The sequence below is a fragment of the Euprymna scolopes genome, chromosome 23, assembly GCF_053919585.1.
Source record: "Euprymna scolopes isolate OS-2025 chromosome 23, ASM5391958v1, whole genome shotgun sequence".
Classification (NCBI taxonomy): domain Eukaryota; kingdom Metazoa; phylum Mollusca; class Cephalopoda; order Sepiida; family Sepiolidae; genus Euprymna; species Euprymna scolopes.
Window position 1 is genome coordinate 93,866,982 of NC_136504.1, and position 17,238 is coordinate 93,884,219.

Below are 17,238 nucleotides of genomic sequence, written 5' to 3' on the forward strand. Positions count from 1 at the left end.
AATCCAGGGATTATTACCATGCAAAGGAAATCAAACAAAAATAAACACACAAAAACATCCGCTCTTTCACGTGGCCAAAAAGTGGGTGCTCATTCTAACTTACATTTACATCGCGAAATGATCACCCACTTTTCGAAAAAAGTAATTTCTTGATATCATGAAAACTACTTTTTTTTGCGACGGAAACTGTCTGCAGATTCGTTTTCAGCACACCGAAATAAGTCAACAAAGCATTATTTTCTTATATGTGAACGTGAGACAGGCCTTAAAGTAAAATAATACCGGAGTTTTGGGTGCAGATTGGCCCTTTAGTTGCACATATATCCTCACACCAGGTAATCACTAAAAGGGGCTCTTAAAAGTCGTCACCTGTATCGAGCAAAAGTTTGTTTACATGTTTTATAACCTTTTAATGGGTAAAATATTTATTGAAAATGTGATTATGTGCTTAACAAATTTAAAAAAATAAACTGCAAGATGAAGTTTTGAAATGGTTACATGTCTTTCATTTTATTTAGAATGACAAACATTGACCAATGACATTTTCGGTTATTATGTAGTTTTGGTGCCGTGCTGAAATATATCCTTATTATTTGGAAAAGCATTCTTTGAAGTAGCTGAGGGTGTTTTCTAACTATTTTGTGCTTCCACCTTACATTTATTAGATATTAAAAAAATATATGTAAACATAGTACGGAAACCATCTTCCATCGTATGCACCCGGGAACAATATCTCCTGTAAAATTAGACCGCATTTTGGTGCTTATGCATTTTTAATATCACTCTATTTTTACATAGTTTTTTTCTTAGTTTAATTACACTTTCACGATATCTTTTTTATATTACAAAAAAAAAAGTCTTAACGCAGGAAGAACTGTAGTATTCATTCCAAAAGCCGTTCTTAATATGATGATTTTGCAAGTACACCAAATTGAGACACAGCAACGCGTGGCAAGGTACAGCTGGTAATAATAATAATATTATATATATATATATATATATATATATATATATATATATATATATATATATATATATATATATATATATGCACATAAAGTTGTGAATTGTACGTAGGACCCGAGCAAAGCCGTGCTGAACTGCGAACATAAAAGAATTTTACAAAATCAACGGTAAGTACTCAACCATGCGATGTAGACTGCAATATAGTGTAGACGACGGCACGATGAGTCACTGACTGGAGCGCTATTTCATCGATTGGATTTAAAAATGGTCCATTTTACGGACATAACAATAAACGTATTGTAAGTGTAGAAAATTCGTTCATTATCAATTCATCCCTTGCGACGTCGTGTCTGCCTGCTACTAACATATATATATATATATATATATATATATATATATATATATATATATATATATATATATATGTTGTTTTGTTTTGGTTTTTGCGACATGTTTTGAATGAATTCAATTATTTACGAAAGTGCATTTTACCTAAATGCGAGTTGGGAATAATTTTCCCTTTTAACCAATTTGGTACCCCCACATGGGGAGCGGTATATATATTATTTTTAAAACTATATATTATTTTTTTACATGTAATTATCCACTGACACGTGTTTCGTCGTCTGCGACTCATCATACAGATACAGCCACTCTGATGAGTCGTAGACGGCGAAACACGTGTCAGTGGATAATTACATTTAAAAATAATATATATAACTCATGTCCACCTCTGACAAAGTATATTGCCACTTGGACGCAAGGAACGACTATTTAGGATCATGCGGAGGAATGCTTAACAAGATGTCGGTTTACATTACATTTATACATTTGCACGGGCAGTGAATTAGATAGCAGGAAGGGAATTCCAAAGTCTAGCTGTTAGAGGGAAGAAACTATTAAAAGAAAAAAAAAACTTACCGTGTGGTTTCACAGGATTATGATGTTCATTTTGATGTATTGGTTTCATCATATGTATTTTTTAAAAGGTATTTTATTCATGTGTATAAATGTGATGCACCCGTATATTATGTTTGTTCTTACTAGGAATCAATCATGCATTGTAATAAACTCCAATAATCTGAAGTAGGAACTGAGATCTGTAAAAAAAGCAAAATCACCAACAGAAAGAAATGTATTCTAATCTCTCTGTAAACCAATCAATCTTTTTAAATCTTTGTAATATTAAAACGACATAACTGCTTACAGAGCAACTCCTTGCAAGCTGAAAATCATTTGATACAAGATATCATCAGAAGAGCTTCCAGAAATAAAAGATCGAAATTCAATATATACCTGAGATACAGAAATTTGTTCATCAAAATAGTAAGTTGCTAGAATCTGTGTTAAATACAGAAGTAATCAACCATCTCAACAAAAATAACCTTCTTAGTGACACTCAATATGGTTTCCGTTCTGCTAGATCTACAGCAGATGTCCTTACAGTTATATCGCATAGGATTAGCAAATCTCTCGACGGTGGCAATCTTTCTAGGGCAATTGCTCTTGACATATCTAAAGCCTTTGATAGGGTATGGCATAAAGGTTTACTTCATAAGATCGCTAGCTATGGTATAGCTGGAAAAGTCTTCTCAATTATTAAATCATTTCTTTCTGATAGGTTCATAAGAGTAGTAGTTGAGGGGCAAAAATCAGAAGCTCACAGTATTAATGCCGGTGTCCCTCAGGGATCCATCCTGGGCCCAACTCTTTTCCTGATCTACATTAATGATCTTCCAAATCATATCCTTACATCATTTGTAGACATTTATGCTGACGACACTACCATTTATGGTACCACATCTTAGACAGTAAACGAGCAAGTACTCTCCAATTCTCTCTCCTCTGATCTTGAGCATGTAGTACAATGGGGAAAGGAGTGGCTGGTTACTTTTAATGCATCTAAAACCAAGCTTCTCTCTTTACATCATCAACATTTTAATCCACATTTGTCATCAATTGAAATGAATGGCTCTCGTCTTCAGGAGGCCTCAAGTTTTGACAAGCTTCTGGGCTTGACCATTACTCCTGATCTTAAATGGAACACGTATATCAAATATGTTGCCAAGGCCGCTGGAAAAATTGTGGGATCTTTCTATCGATCCAGTAGATATCTCACTGCTGATGCTATTCTCTATCTATATAAGAGCCAGGTACGTCCAAGGATGGAATACTGTTGCCACATCTGGGCAGGAGCTGCTAGAAAGGACTTGTCCTGCCTTGATAGAGTTCAAAATAGACTTCGTAGCCTCGTAGGAGATGTCCTTTTCTCCTCCTTACAACCTCTATCTCACAGAAGAGATGTTGCGAGTTTGTCTCTGATGTATCGTTATTTTCATGGAAAGTGTTCAACTGAGCTTCAATCTATGGTCCCCCCTCGCCAAACTTTCACAAGAAACACTCGTCTAGCTGTAAACACTATCAATAATTTCCCCCACTCTTTATCTGTGCCTAAACCTAAACATAGATTCCATGAACAAAGCTTCTTTCTTAGAACTGCACGCCTGTGGAATTGTCTTCCGTTTTCCGGCTGACTACAATATGGTTGTGTTCAAGTCTAAGGTAAATAAGTTCTTGATGAGCCGTTCCATATAAGTTATTAAATTTACCAAATTTTCATTACTAATGATTACTATATTGACCAACTTCTACTGTACACTCTTTAACCCTTATCCTTGAGTGGCGTCTGGGCCTTGATAATGTGGTGATACCTTTGTAAAAAAAAAAAAATCATTATCATCCACAAAGAGTGGTTCATGTTCAGCTCTTCAATGCGGCTAGACTAGAAACTACAGCAGGCCAGAATTGAAATTCGACCGCCTAAGCGACAGTCGATTGTTTTAAACGTCACGTTACCTGGCGTCTACTAATATGGGAATGTAAAATCACAATGAGCAAACATTCCTCTGATGCCTAGCTTCCATTTTTTGTGGCCATTTTTGTATTTAATTCATCTAGGTATACATACTAAGATAAAAAAGACAGCGTTTTGCTGTATAAAAGCCATTTGATGAGACTAGATAGCAAGTCCTTCAGGCTGAAATAACACCTCAACCGGCTAGGCGCTATGGCCACATGACAAGCAACTAGTCAAAGGTAAGAAAATAACTATATACAGAAATATATATATATATATATATATATATAATATTTATATATTTACACATATATAAATATATATATACATATATTTATGTACATGTGTATATACATATATGAATATATTCATACATCTATAAATCTATCTATATAATTATAAAACTTAAATTACCTTGTAACAGGTGTTGTAACCCAACATCCGGGTCACGACTTCCGGTTGCACATGCGTACCTAAAGATCAATCCATAACAGCGTAAACAAATAAACCTAAATCCCTGGACCGTTTCGTTCGAACAAACGGGCGTCCTTAGAAAAGCGAATATCTTAAATTTATTAAATAAAAAAATCAAGATATGGGAGTCAAACGCAAAACATGATTACAAATAATATCCGTAATCATCGACCTGTTTCATATATATATATTATTTCAAAAAATCAACGCGACAATAGAACGTATTGTTTTACCGTGTACGTTTTTAGTGTCCCAATATTTTTTCGCGGTTAAATAATCCAAATAAAAAATTATTAATACTTTTTTTTTTACATTTCCGTATTACGTTTATTTTATTTTAACGCAATTTTCTCACAAATAAATCTACTATACTCGGTTGACAAGAGATTTACAACGGCAATTTACCCACCACCTTTTAAAAAAATGTATTCTCCGTTTTTTAATACACCTTTATTAAAAACATTTTCTTCTACACTACATACATAAATGAATAACCCCGCAACTATGTTTTTTTTTAATTTACATTACGAATAAATAATCAACGCGAACATAAAACGTCTTGTTTTACTGTGCGGGTTTTCAGCGTCCCAATTGTTTTTTTTTTAGTTTAAATTAAAAGTCATATAAAATTTTAATTTAACTTTAAGTATTATGGTATCTGTTCAGTTCACATTTACATACGAGTATGGCAAACCAGTTATAATTCAATCACTGGAATTATTTCCTTTCAAAAATAAAAAAGTATAAACAGAACGACCCATAAAAATCTATCTATATTCTTTTTTCATTGTAATATACTTTCATAGAAATGTTTTTGTTATGTCACAAAAAAACTATTTTCTTTACATCACAAGTATCACGCTCATCCATTAATTCCATAGCTAACGGGTCACGGGTAGTCTAGAATAGATGAATATTTATATCTTTAAAGATATTGATTAATACATACAGATATACGAAAGTTTATATAAAGTAAATATAAGTAGATATATATAAATATGTATCTGAATATATATATATTAATAAATTATATATGTAAAGAAAGATATCAATAAATGAATATAAATATCACTATATATATAATAATAAACATTATATATGCATATATATATATATATATATATATGTATATATATATATATCAATGAATAAATCTGCATATAAATCGATTGATAAATATATTAATAAATTATTATATACATATATGTATACGCATATGTGCAAACATATACATCAATAAATATATTTTATATGAACAAATGTTTTCATGGATAAAGTAGTACACACACACACACACACCTATATATATATATATATATATATATAAGTTCTTTAAACATATCAAAACTATGATTCATTTTTAAGACTGGCTTTATTTACGAACAATTAATATTTTATACTACTATTGGATATTTTTCTTTTCGTATTCTCGTCTAAAACAAGGCAGGATTTTTTTTTTAAATTGAAGCACATAGAATAATTCACATCGCTTATTTATTTTAATACCAAATGCTCTGACGAACTACAAGCACTTGTATACACTCGACGCAAATACCCCGACAAACGCGACTAGCAGCTAACTCTCACCCCTACACAGTAGAGACCCCTAGGTGTAAGAAAGCCTTATACTCCAATAGTTTCTTACCCAGTACTGCTAGACTGTTGAATACCCTTCCGGGATTCTGCTTTCTTAACCGTACTGACATGCATAAGTTCAACTGTTATGTGAGCAGACGTTGCTTCTCGTCTCCCTTCATAAAACTTCTGCAACTAATGTTCCCGATAGTAGCCACCTACTTAAAAGTGAAACTGCGCCTTGTTTGGGGGGGCAAATACGATTAAGAAAATAGGTTGTCATCTTTGACGGCAAAATAAATGAACGCGCGATGTAGATCCTGTACATAGAATCATGGACGTCTTAAACGTTAAAGCATTCATTAAAATAACATACCCAGGTTAATATAACTGTTTTTTATAGTCATAGCTACCCACCCATTAAATTAAGAAATTATCTCATACCCATACACACTAATATTTATATATATTAAAAACTGAACAGAATGACAGAGAAACAATGGTACCGTCGGTGTCAAGTCTTACATAAGGGGAATCAGTTAATGGTAAAAAATGTAAGGCTCTCGTCGCTTGAAACCGATGGTACCAATGTGTTTCTGACCGTCTGTACAGTTTTAAATAAATATTAAGCTCTTATATTGAATTTTCGAGCACTTTGATGGAATTCTTTCCCAAAATAACAGTTTACATATTTCTGTTAGCTTTAACTGTATAAAACACCTTTATACATTTTTATAGAATATTTACACTTTACATTTAATATTATATTGACAAGAAAATTCTTGCGATTCTTAACGTTCAAATTCATATCAAGATATTACGGTCCAAACAAAAATTTATTAATCGAAATAAGCGCCATCAGAATTAACACCAATTTGCCAACGCAAACAATTGTACTTTAGCCAGTAACGTACAAATCTTGTTTTCTAGTGGGGATGATGTCACTGAATACGTTTTTATATTGCTTAGGTTTCTGAAGCGTTTTTTACGTAAACTGTTCTCAAGATGTTTGAAAAATGATTAGTTGGTAGGGGAGAGGCTTGGAGAATATTGCGGATGAGGCAAAGTTCGTAGCCCAATATGTTTCATTTCTACAATGACAATTTATCATTTCCGAGCGGGCGTTGGCATGGAGGTGAATTGGGCCCTTTCTGTAAACTAATGCTGCGTGTTGTAATCGGAGTTTCTGGCGCATTTGATCCATTTGTTGACAGCACTAAAAATCAGCATGACCTTCCTTTGAAGCAACTCTGGTTTCGGGAAGTGTTGGGGAGCTTTGTCGGCGTCTTACCATTGTGTTGAGCGTTGCTGGTTGTCATAAAGAACCCATTTTTAGTCGTATGTCATAACCCGGTCGGGAAACGGGTCGTTCTTGTTGCCTAAAAGAAAGGGAGATGGAACTTCATAACGACGTTTCTTTTTGCCTGTCGTTCAATTCGTGAGGCACCTATTTATCAAGTTTTTGTCTTTGCAATCTCTCTCATTCAAAAGTAAGTTTTTGAACAGGAGCCTGGATTGGCTTTAAATAGTGCTCTTAATTATTTGCTGGGAAGCATATGTACAGGAGAGAAAGAGCGAGTGTCGCCAGCAAGCTGTATCACGATTACCTGATGTGACGTAAAATTATTTTTGCCCTCCTACAGTTGTATGATCGACGAAGGTCGACGACTGAGATTTTAAAAGTCAGCCACTTTAAACGAAGGAAACATTAAACGGCAAAAAAAAAAAAAAAATACCTGGGGCGACTCGTCAGAATTTTCTGGTAAAGGTGCTTAAAGCGATCTGCAATAAACTAACACCTTTCCTTAAAAATGGAGTGGGTAAAGCCTGGGAGGATTGTCTCCATAGAAATGGACAGGAACAAAGCCACACCTCCGTCACCAGGGAAATGTCATCTCAACGAGGGACTATACGTAGTCTGTTGGCTGAAATGTCAATTGTTTTGTAAGATTCTAAATCTAAGCAATCGTTTTGTGTCTGATTTAATTCTAAAAAGCAATGTTGAACGATGAACATTATCTATTGTCGATGTCTCATACAACCTTCCTGTCTCTCCACGAGTTATTTAATAGGTGAAACGTTTAAATACAATGCTCTTTGAAAACATGGAATTTTCTATCAGGATGTAATGATATTTAATTCATACTCTTTAATTTATAGAGTACTTTAATTTAAGCTTGGCTCTTCCAGGTAATTATCAAAGCATAATGCATACCGGTTTACGCAGACCCTTCTTTTCGTGCAGGAGTCCTGTCGCTGGTTGAAAGGCTATTCATAATAGAGATCCTATAAGATATCACGGCCTTACATTTATTTCGACGTCGACCTGTTCAGTTGTTGTTGTTGTTGTTATTATTATTATTATTATTATTATTATTGATTTATTGATTTTTTTAAACTAATGCCACCATTAAACATTTCTCCTCTAAAATAACTTGTTATGTTCCCTGGAAGCAAGGATAGCCACTACTCACCACCTCTGTCGATAACATTTGCAAGTGAAGTTGCGTTATCGCAACAGCCGTTTACCATTGATTCCTCATATGCAGCGACCATTCGTCTTAACTGGAATTTGAGTGGCAATAACACTCCTCAATGTGCCAGTGTTTTTCGCACTAATCAAGTTAGTGTTTATGCTATCATTCCTCGAGCTCTCCACCCTACTTTATCAACTTCGACTACCAACTGATGTAGACACTTTTTTAGCGAAGGGGAGGGGGGGGGTTAATTGCAATTATCCAGTTTAAGTTTTTTTTTTTTAATTGCATGTAGTGTTTTTGCGCGTTTTACTCCTGTAAGAGTTCCTGCACATCCGGCAATATCTGTAGCTCATATTAATTAGTTGGCGCATTCATTCAAAGGGTTTCGTAAATATTTAAGCCGTTATTGTTACTGTTTATATCTTCTCATTGAGTTCTCTGATTTCAAATCTCTACTAATATCTTCACAAAGTTTTGCAAGACTGTTCCTAGTGCTCATATTATTGTTGTTCTTCTTCTTTTATATCCTTTTTAGCTTTCTGGTCTTTCCTGTGTATTAGTTCTGTGTCTCCGCCTCCTTGATGTTCACCCTGTCTCTGCTACAACGGCGCAATCTACGATCTGGCAAAGCTTTTACTTTCTTGCTTACTCTTCGCTTGAATGAGTTTATCTGTTTGTATGTGCATGCCCATAAATTGTGTGACTTCGGTTTGTCTATCTTCCATTGAGTAATAGTGTTTCATCTAACACTGTCATTTTTTATAGAATTCTCAATAGTCTATGTAAATATTTTTCAGTTTCCGTATGATTGACAATAACATGGTTTGATGATTGACAAGAAAAATAAGAAATTTGGGGTAAATAGAAATGTTTACCTACTAAAATAACAGAATATGCCCAACCCTCTGTTTGTATGTTTCTCATATATATTAACGATACTATTAGAAATGTCTTTGAATAGGATTTTAATATGGGGAACTTAAATTATAACTTGCAAGGAAAACGAGCAGTTAAATCATGGTAAATTTACTAGAGGTTCATATCATATATATATTTATATATAAGTTATAAAATATATATGGCGATTAAGCTACACTGAATATTCCGCGTTTCCTCCACTCTAGGAATCTTCAGGCTTATGCGCATAAGCCTGAAGAGTCCTAGAGTGAATGAAACGCGGAATATTCAGTGTAGTCTTATCGCCATATATATTTTATAACTTACTAACTAGCTCTACCTACGTATTGAGCAATTTGAAGTAAATACTTAAAGTTTACGCATAAATTTATACTTTCGTATATTAATTTTATGTTTAGTATGTATGAAGTAGTTTATATATATATATTTATATATATATATATATATATATATATACATGCATACATATATATGAATTAAAATTAAAACAATTACACATTATCTTAAAAGTTCACTCTACGAAGACTATAGATTAAAATGGCTTCTACGTAAGTTCATTAACAATTTCCTTTTGAAATTCGTTAAAAGTCTAAGTGTCGTTTGTGAGCGCGTGAGAGTGATGTTCAACTACCAACGAATGTTCGACTCGCTAATGTAGATAGTAATAGCCAAGAGATTTTAGCTGTGATTAGAACTCGTGTCGCATTTTCACGCATCAGCTTGGCCAAAGGAAATGTATTCGCTTTAAGAATGAAGTATGTGTAATTGTATCTAATGCCACGTGACAAGTATATTTAGAGACAAATGATAAAAACATGCACGCTGTTCTAATATTTTCTGGGCAGAATTTATACTTTTATTAATTAAAACACCCCACTTTGAATTAATAAATAGGCAACAGTAACCGAGATCAGTATTACTTTAAGTGTATAGAAAATATATATACTTATTTAAATTTAGAAAATACTTAGTTTATAATACTATAACAAACATGTGTAAATTCCGCAGGGGATTATACATATATAATATATTGATTTGGCATTCTTTACATGTTCAGCGAAAATGGAGATGCTCTGATAATATTGAAGTTGTTTTGTTAAAATTGCGAAAGTATTTATCTAAGCTAGGGGGGGTGAATCGAAACCGAAACCCAAACTTATGAACAATAAATATATATAACTTGAGGTTATTCAGCTATAATAGAAACTTAAACTTATGAAGAATACTTAGAAAAAAAGTATTTATTACAAGAAATGGAAATCCATGATTAAATGACAGTCACGCGGATGTAAGAATTACACAAAATATACTAATTATATAAATATATATATATATATATATATATAGATAATAATTTTAACTATAATAAAACCATATATTATACATACCATAATACATAAATCAAAGTTCTTCCCAAAGAAAAAAGTTTATATATATATATATATATATATATATATATATATATATATATATATATATATATACTATAAAGCTGTGGGTGTGTGTTTGGTCACGAATAGGCTCCTATATGGTTGACTATTTTAAAAAACTGATTACATATAATCATAGAAGATTTATCGAGACACAGGAATAGGTATGCTTGATCTGTCAGAACGGTTGTTCATTAAAATTGTGGGGTATGCGTTCGAGCCTTGTCTACAAAGTATGGAAATGAAAAATTAAAAAAGTTAAAAAAAAACGTTTACAGATGTTTTTCATATAGATGTACATAAGAATACTTTGATAAGTATGTTTTAATTTAAATAGGGTTGGTATAATACAATTGTGGGGTCTGCGTTCGCGCCTTACCTCCATTGAATGGAAATAAGACAAATTTAATAAAGGCTTTTCATATCTATCTGCGTAAGTATACGTTGATAATTATGTTTCAGTTTGAAGAAATATGGTATAATAAAATGTTGGGGTGTTCGTACGCACCTTACCTCCATACAATGGAAATATATCACAAAGTGTTTTTTTTATATAGATCCACACAATATTGCGATAAGTGTTTTTTCAGAGTGAACAGGTATGGTATAATAAATTATGGGGTTTATCTATTTTATTTTTACGTTCATCATATTTTGTTTTGGTTTTGATACCCCCATTTCGAAGCTGTCTCTTTACAACTCTTCCTTTTCATAACCTATCATACTTTTATAAATCAGAGTCCATTTTTTGTAGGCTGTTTTTGAACCCAGTCAACGACGGGTACATTTGCTAGTATATATATATATATATATATATATATATATATATATATATATATATATATATATATATATACATATATATATATATATATATTACAATTACCAAGATAATCTAAGATAGCAAATCTAAGGTATATTATACATATTAAAGAGTTAATATTTATAAAATAATCTCAACTAGATGTAAACGCTCTTATATTAGTCCTCGCCCGAAAGAGCAGGACACAAAATGTTTTAAATAATAATAGAATAACAACAACAAAGATATTCGCTGGCGAGGACTACTATTGACCGTAACCAGTTATACACTTCTTTTGAAATTTTCATCTCAATTTTTTTCGTTATGTATTGAATATTTGTAAATGAAACCTATATGAAATATGTTCCTTATTAAATTTTAAAGACTTTCTATTCTGAAACAAGTTTAAAAACTTAAATCTAAACAGGTTATTTTAAAGTTTTTTTTAAGAAAAATCAGATTTTCTCATTATTCAGACCTGTATTACAAAGAGAGGGTTGCAAAAAATGAGTTGTGGTGTGAAGAGAAATACTGACTGAAAAAGAGAGAATATTCAGACCTGTAATAATACAAAGAGGGGGGGTTGGAAAAATTAGTTGTAGTGTGAGGAGAAATGCAAAGTGAAATAGAGAGAAGGATAGTTTTAAAATATAATCTTAAAAAGATAAGATAAGATTTAATTTAAATTGAATAAAAAATTACCTTAGATTTATTTTATGTAATGTACATGTTGGTGCACTTTAAAAACATTATCTTTCATCTAGCAATTAATGATATAGATATAAAATGTTCAATGATTTTTTAAAGCGCAACAGAATGTACATTACATAAAATAAATCCAAGGTAATTTTTTTATTCAATTTAAATTAAATTTTTATACCTTACTTTGTAAAATTTATAAAAGTGCACTTTAATATAAATAAATTTCAAATGGAATCTTGTACCTTTATTTTTAAAGCCTATAGTAAAAACATTTTGTGTAACAACTTTCATGCCTTGGATGAAATGCTTGTGTATATCTATATATATATATATATATATATATATATATATATATATATATATATATGTGTATATAATGAAATAATTCAAAGAGGATCATCTTATAATTTAATTATTTATTACTTATACATCTTTATCGCAAAAAATATCAGCATTTCCTGTGCACAATATACAATATTATATTCCATTTAAAAAAACAAATTGAATGAGTTCCGGTATACTATGTATTATAGTTATCTGCCTATGAATCGCATGTTTAGTAATTAATATCCACTTTTTACTTCCCAAGCAACGATGGCAGAGTTACATACGAGGAAGATATATTATATGATAAAAATTCAACTCCTCTATCCCCAAAAACCGTATTTGGCCAAAATTAAGATAGCCTTAGTCTAGAAAGATGTCAACATAGTCCAAGTACACAAAAAGATAAAAATCAGAACAAATACTGCACATGGCCCTAAGCCAAACAGCGATAATATTTGGATTATTACTGCGGATTTTACATAATTTATGAATAATAATTTATCCCATCTTGTTACGTTCTTGAAGATTTTAGAATACGATTATTTAAAAATAGATTTTACTTTTTCCCCACTTTACATTCAGACATAGTAAATCTACATGTGTAATTCAATTTGTATTTATCGTATTTATATATGACTGAAAGGTGCACTCATATATACATAATAGAACGTTTCGAGTTTTTTCACGTGGTAGTTTATAGTTGTATTATTTGGAGGATTAAGGTTCAATTCCAAGTGCTGGCGATACTGAGAATACAATTTCCATTTACTTAATTTCTACGTGGTCATGGCTGAAAGTACTAACTCATTCAACATCATGGGTTAAACAAACGTTTCCTTTCGAAATTCCGTGCAGATCTTAGACTTCGTCATGAAGATTCCCGTGTTCACCAAGATACATTAGAGGAACATCGACGTTTATATCGGCTAAAACGTTGTCAGCCAAAATGAAAACTGTATTTCGAATGATCTAAATAAAGCACACATGCTTTTGCATCATAGGTTTATCAATTCAAGGATAATGAAAAACGTTGTTTTATACGTAAAGTTCAGAAACGCAGTCGAAACGAATAAAAAGTCGCGGGTTCAATTTTAATTTAGGTTGTCACCGTTAACAGAGTTCTAAGATACGTTTTAGTCTTCCTTGTTTTAACTTTATTACAATAAATATTTGAAAAGTATTAACTCAGAATACATATATTTAAATGCGTACTTAGCATTTTCAAATATAGTCTAGAAAAAGATGCACATATGCAATCTTTTCTACGAGATAAATAATCTATGGAGAATTAATTACACAGTTCAGAGAAAACTACTGTATAATTTTCCGCAATATATATTTCTGGGTCAGTGTGCATGTTTTTAATCTCAACCCTCTTTTTTAGTTTTCCATTTTTCTTTATTAGCTTTTCCATCATAAACCACTTCGGCCACGTTCCAATCTAGTTCTGTCCATAGAAACACTTTCACTTAACAATGTTGGCTTGGATGATTTCCCAGTGTCAAATTATTATGTTTTAGTTTATAAAAAAAGTTCGATGCTTCTGTATCTGCAGAGTTGTATTGTCTTTAATGGTTACAGTACTTTTTTTTAGATGAGGGTTTATCATTTGTATTATTTGTATTCTTCGAACAACAGTTCTCATCTTGAGTGTTATTTTTGCAACGTTGCGGTCGGTGTAATCTCTGATGTTTTTCAAGGGTACATTGTTGAAGTCAGAAATCCTCTATCAAACACGATAATTTTCTGTTTAACTCGGGAATCTGCATGGAATTTCGAATGGAACTCGATATACAATTTAACACGTTAGCTTCTTAGGCCAATATAGTTTTAAGTTATTTTGATTAAACTTTCCAGTAATTAAAACCAATAGATATTTATCCATATGAGTTGATTTGATTGAATTGTTTTTTTTTCTGGTAATGGCAACAGACATGACTTTGATCTACTTGCTTGACCTTTTGGCCAATATCAAAGTGTAGTATCTGTTCTTCAGATGCGGCACTTCCATTTCTGGTTCTCTTTCAGTAGAGAATAACTCCTTCAGGACTGAGACACTTTTTATTTTTGTACCTTTTCTCCACGTTAAAAAAATGACCCTGGTGTCTAACTCTGTCCCGTGGGGAGGCATTGTAAATAGGTACTTGATGTATGGAGCTAACAAAAAACGAAATAAGATTATTTTAAAGACAAAACATGTCTATTGGTTTTAGTCTAAAAAAACAAGACCAAAGGTAAGAAAAACGCAGTCAGATTGGAAAAAAGTATATATTTACTTCATATATCAATCCCGACATAAATCATTATATATAATTATACCAAAATTGTATTAATCATCGAAATCTCCCTAACACCAATTTCTCTCATGTAATAACTAGGGCTATGACAAGAGAATATTCTTATCGTTGTTTGGACCCTCGAGTATATATCCGACACAGACAGTAAATCAATCGAGAACCACATCACTATCTAAAAACATAAAGTATATAAAATGATATATACTCGAGATTTCAAATAATGAAAAGAATATTCTCTTGTCATCGCCTTAGTAATAACAATCAGTGCTACTGTCTGTTGCTCGGAGTCATAAACAAACTAAAAAAAATAAATAGTGTGTAACTCTATAGATATAAACTTCCTATTTTCCCCCTCTCGCTGTTCCTTTAGCCCCCCCCCCTTTTTATCTTTCTCTCCTTCACTATACTTTATTTTCCGACCTCCTTCAAACCATCTGTTTCTCTTCCACCCAAAAACATTTTCTCATATATAAATGTGTTCAAAACATATAAATAATATAATGTATCATATTACACCATGTGCTTACATTTATTGATCCAAGAAAACGCAGTTGCAAAAAGAAAAAATCTCATCATTGATCCAAAGTAATTTTTGTCTCACTTGCTTTCACAATGCAATTCATAATTTTCTAGTTATGAGTAATTTGTAATTAACTAACCCAGTCGTCAGGTCTCACTTCACTACTTTTCATGCCTCTTGTCTCCTTTCTGTAGTTTTTCCACCACTCTTAAATATTTCAACCCACTATCATCACATAAAAGAAAAAAGTGTTACTTTTTTCTAACTTAATTACATAGTGCAGTCGTACCAATTATAAAAACATAAAATATACAAATATATAAAAGTTTGTCCAGTCTAAATTATCTATGATGATAATTTGGCAGTAAATAAATATTAATGTGAGTTTTACAAGACGAATATATAAATAGTATATAATCTAGTATATAAACGGCTAGATATATGACTGTAAATTTGTCGGTCTATTTCTCCCCATATTGTCAAACAATCTCCGACGAAATTATAAGTCGCAGAGCGGCGCTAGGGACCTGAAATGGTTAAATTCTTGCATAGGCCGTTCTTTAATGGGTCATTAGCCAGTTAAAATTGTTTTAAGGGGTTAAAATATGGGTAAAAACTGAAAAAAATCGTTAACAATTTTGAACATTAATTTTAGTTAATTTTTAATATGCATGGCATGTGTTTACAGTAGTAACGTCACCAGTTTTGGAGGCTACAGCTTCGATTTCGATTCTAGCTGATAGCACCTAAATGAGTTTTTTTTTTTTACTTTTTAAATCACGTCTCTATAATAATATATACGAAATCTGAACAAATTAAAATATCATATTTAAGCGTATTTTAGTATCTCTCGTTAGTAGTGTATAAATTTCCATATAAAATAAAGTGTTACAAATAGCTGTAAAAATAAAGTGTTTCAAAATGCTGTAACCCAGCAGACCACAAGTACGTCTAGTAAATGAATATATTTACCTGCGTATGAGTAGGAGACTTCCTCTTTCAGCATCCGGTTAATATCCTTATTAGCAACAAACTTGTAAAGTCGCTGTTGATAGGTGTGCGATATATCCAAAAAGTTATAATGAAGGGCCTCGATAGTCAGATGACACATATGGGGAACAATATTCGAATGCCCCGCTTTGTCGTAAATCACCATGAAACGACCCCATTCATTAAGTTGGAAAAGCCGCAGAAAAAACATAAACAAACTATCAAAGTTTACTGGGCCGACGCGTGTTAGGGTCGGGTATGACGTCATCCGCCGCACGGAAAAGTCCCGCGCCATTGCGCCGGCAGATATCACAGGTATGTTCCAAAATCTCACCTGTCGGACCATCGGCCCGGCTGCGAAATCGCAAACGGGTCCGAGGAACACGTCGATATGAGACTGCATGTAAAGGTCGATGGCCGCTTTGATGCCATGTGAAATCGAGCATTGGGTGTCCCCAGATTTGACAAAGAAGGTGAGATTTGACACCTTGGGTAAATTACTAATGGCCAGATTAACAGCAGGCAGGACCCTCTTCAAGCAAAAAAGACGTTTCTCATCTTCGGGTAGGATCACCACTATATTCACATTCTTGCTTTCGATGTTGGAATAGACGTTTAAAAAAATTGCTATACAAAGGAACTTGGCGGACTCCATAATTTGACGGAATGTTTTACTACGTAACAATAAAAAATTAGAATCACAGTGTAAAATTATACATTTAAAATGATTAATATAACTTAAAAGCAGATGTGCTAAATGTGTAAATAATTTATTTATATATATATATATATATATATATATATATATATATATATATATTATAGTATTATTGACTTGATACAATCATCAGTTATTTTTTTTTGCTTATGGACCGTATTATTACGTATAAATTAACGTAT

At 32.2% G+C, this 17,238-nt stretch overlaps 1 protein-coding gene across 1 annotated transcript; it reads right to left on the reverse strand.

Moving 5' to 3' along the window:
• Positions 1 to 16,264: 16,264 nt before the first annotated feature.
• LOC145245652 (atrial natriuretic peptide receptor 3-like) lies at positions 16,265 to 16,993 on the reverse strand. The gene has a single exon (XM_080107213.1). It carries the CDS (start codon positions 16,991 to 16,993, stop codon positions 16,265 to 16,267), a length of 729 nt encoding a protein of 242 aa, XP_079963339.1.
• Positions 16,994 to 17,238: the final 245 nt, after the last annotated feature.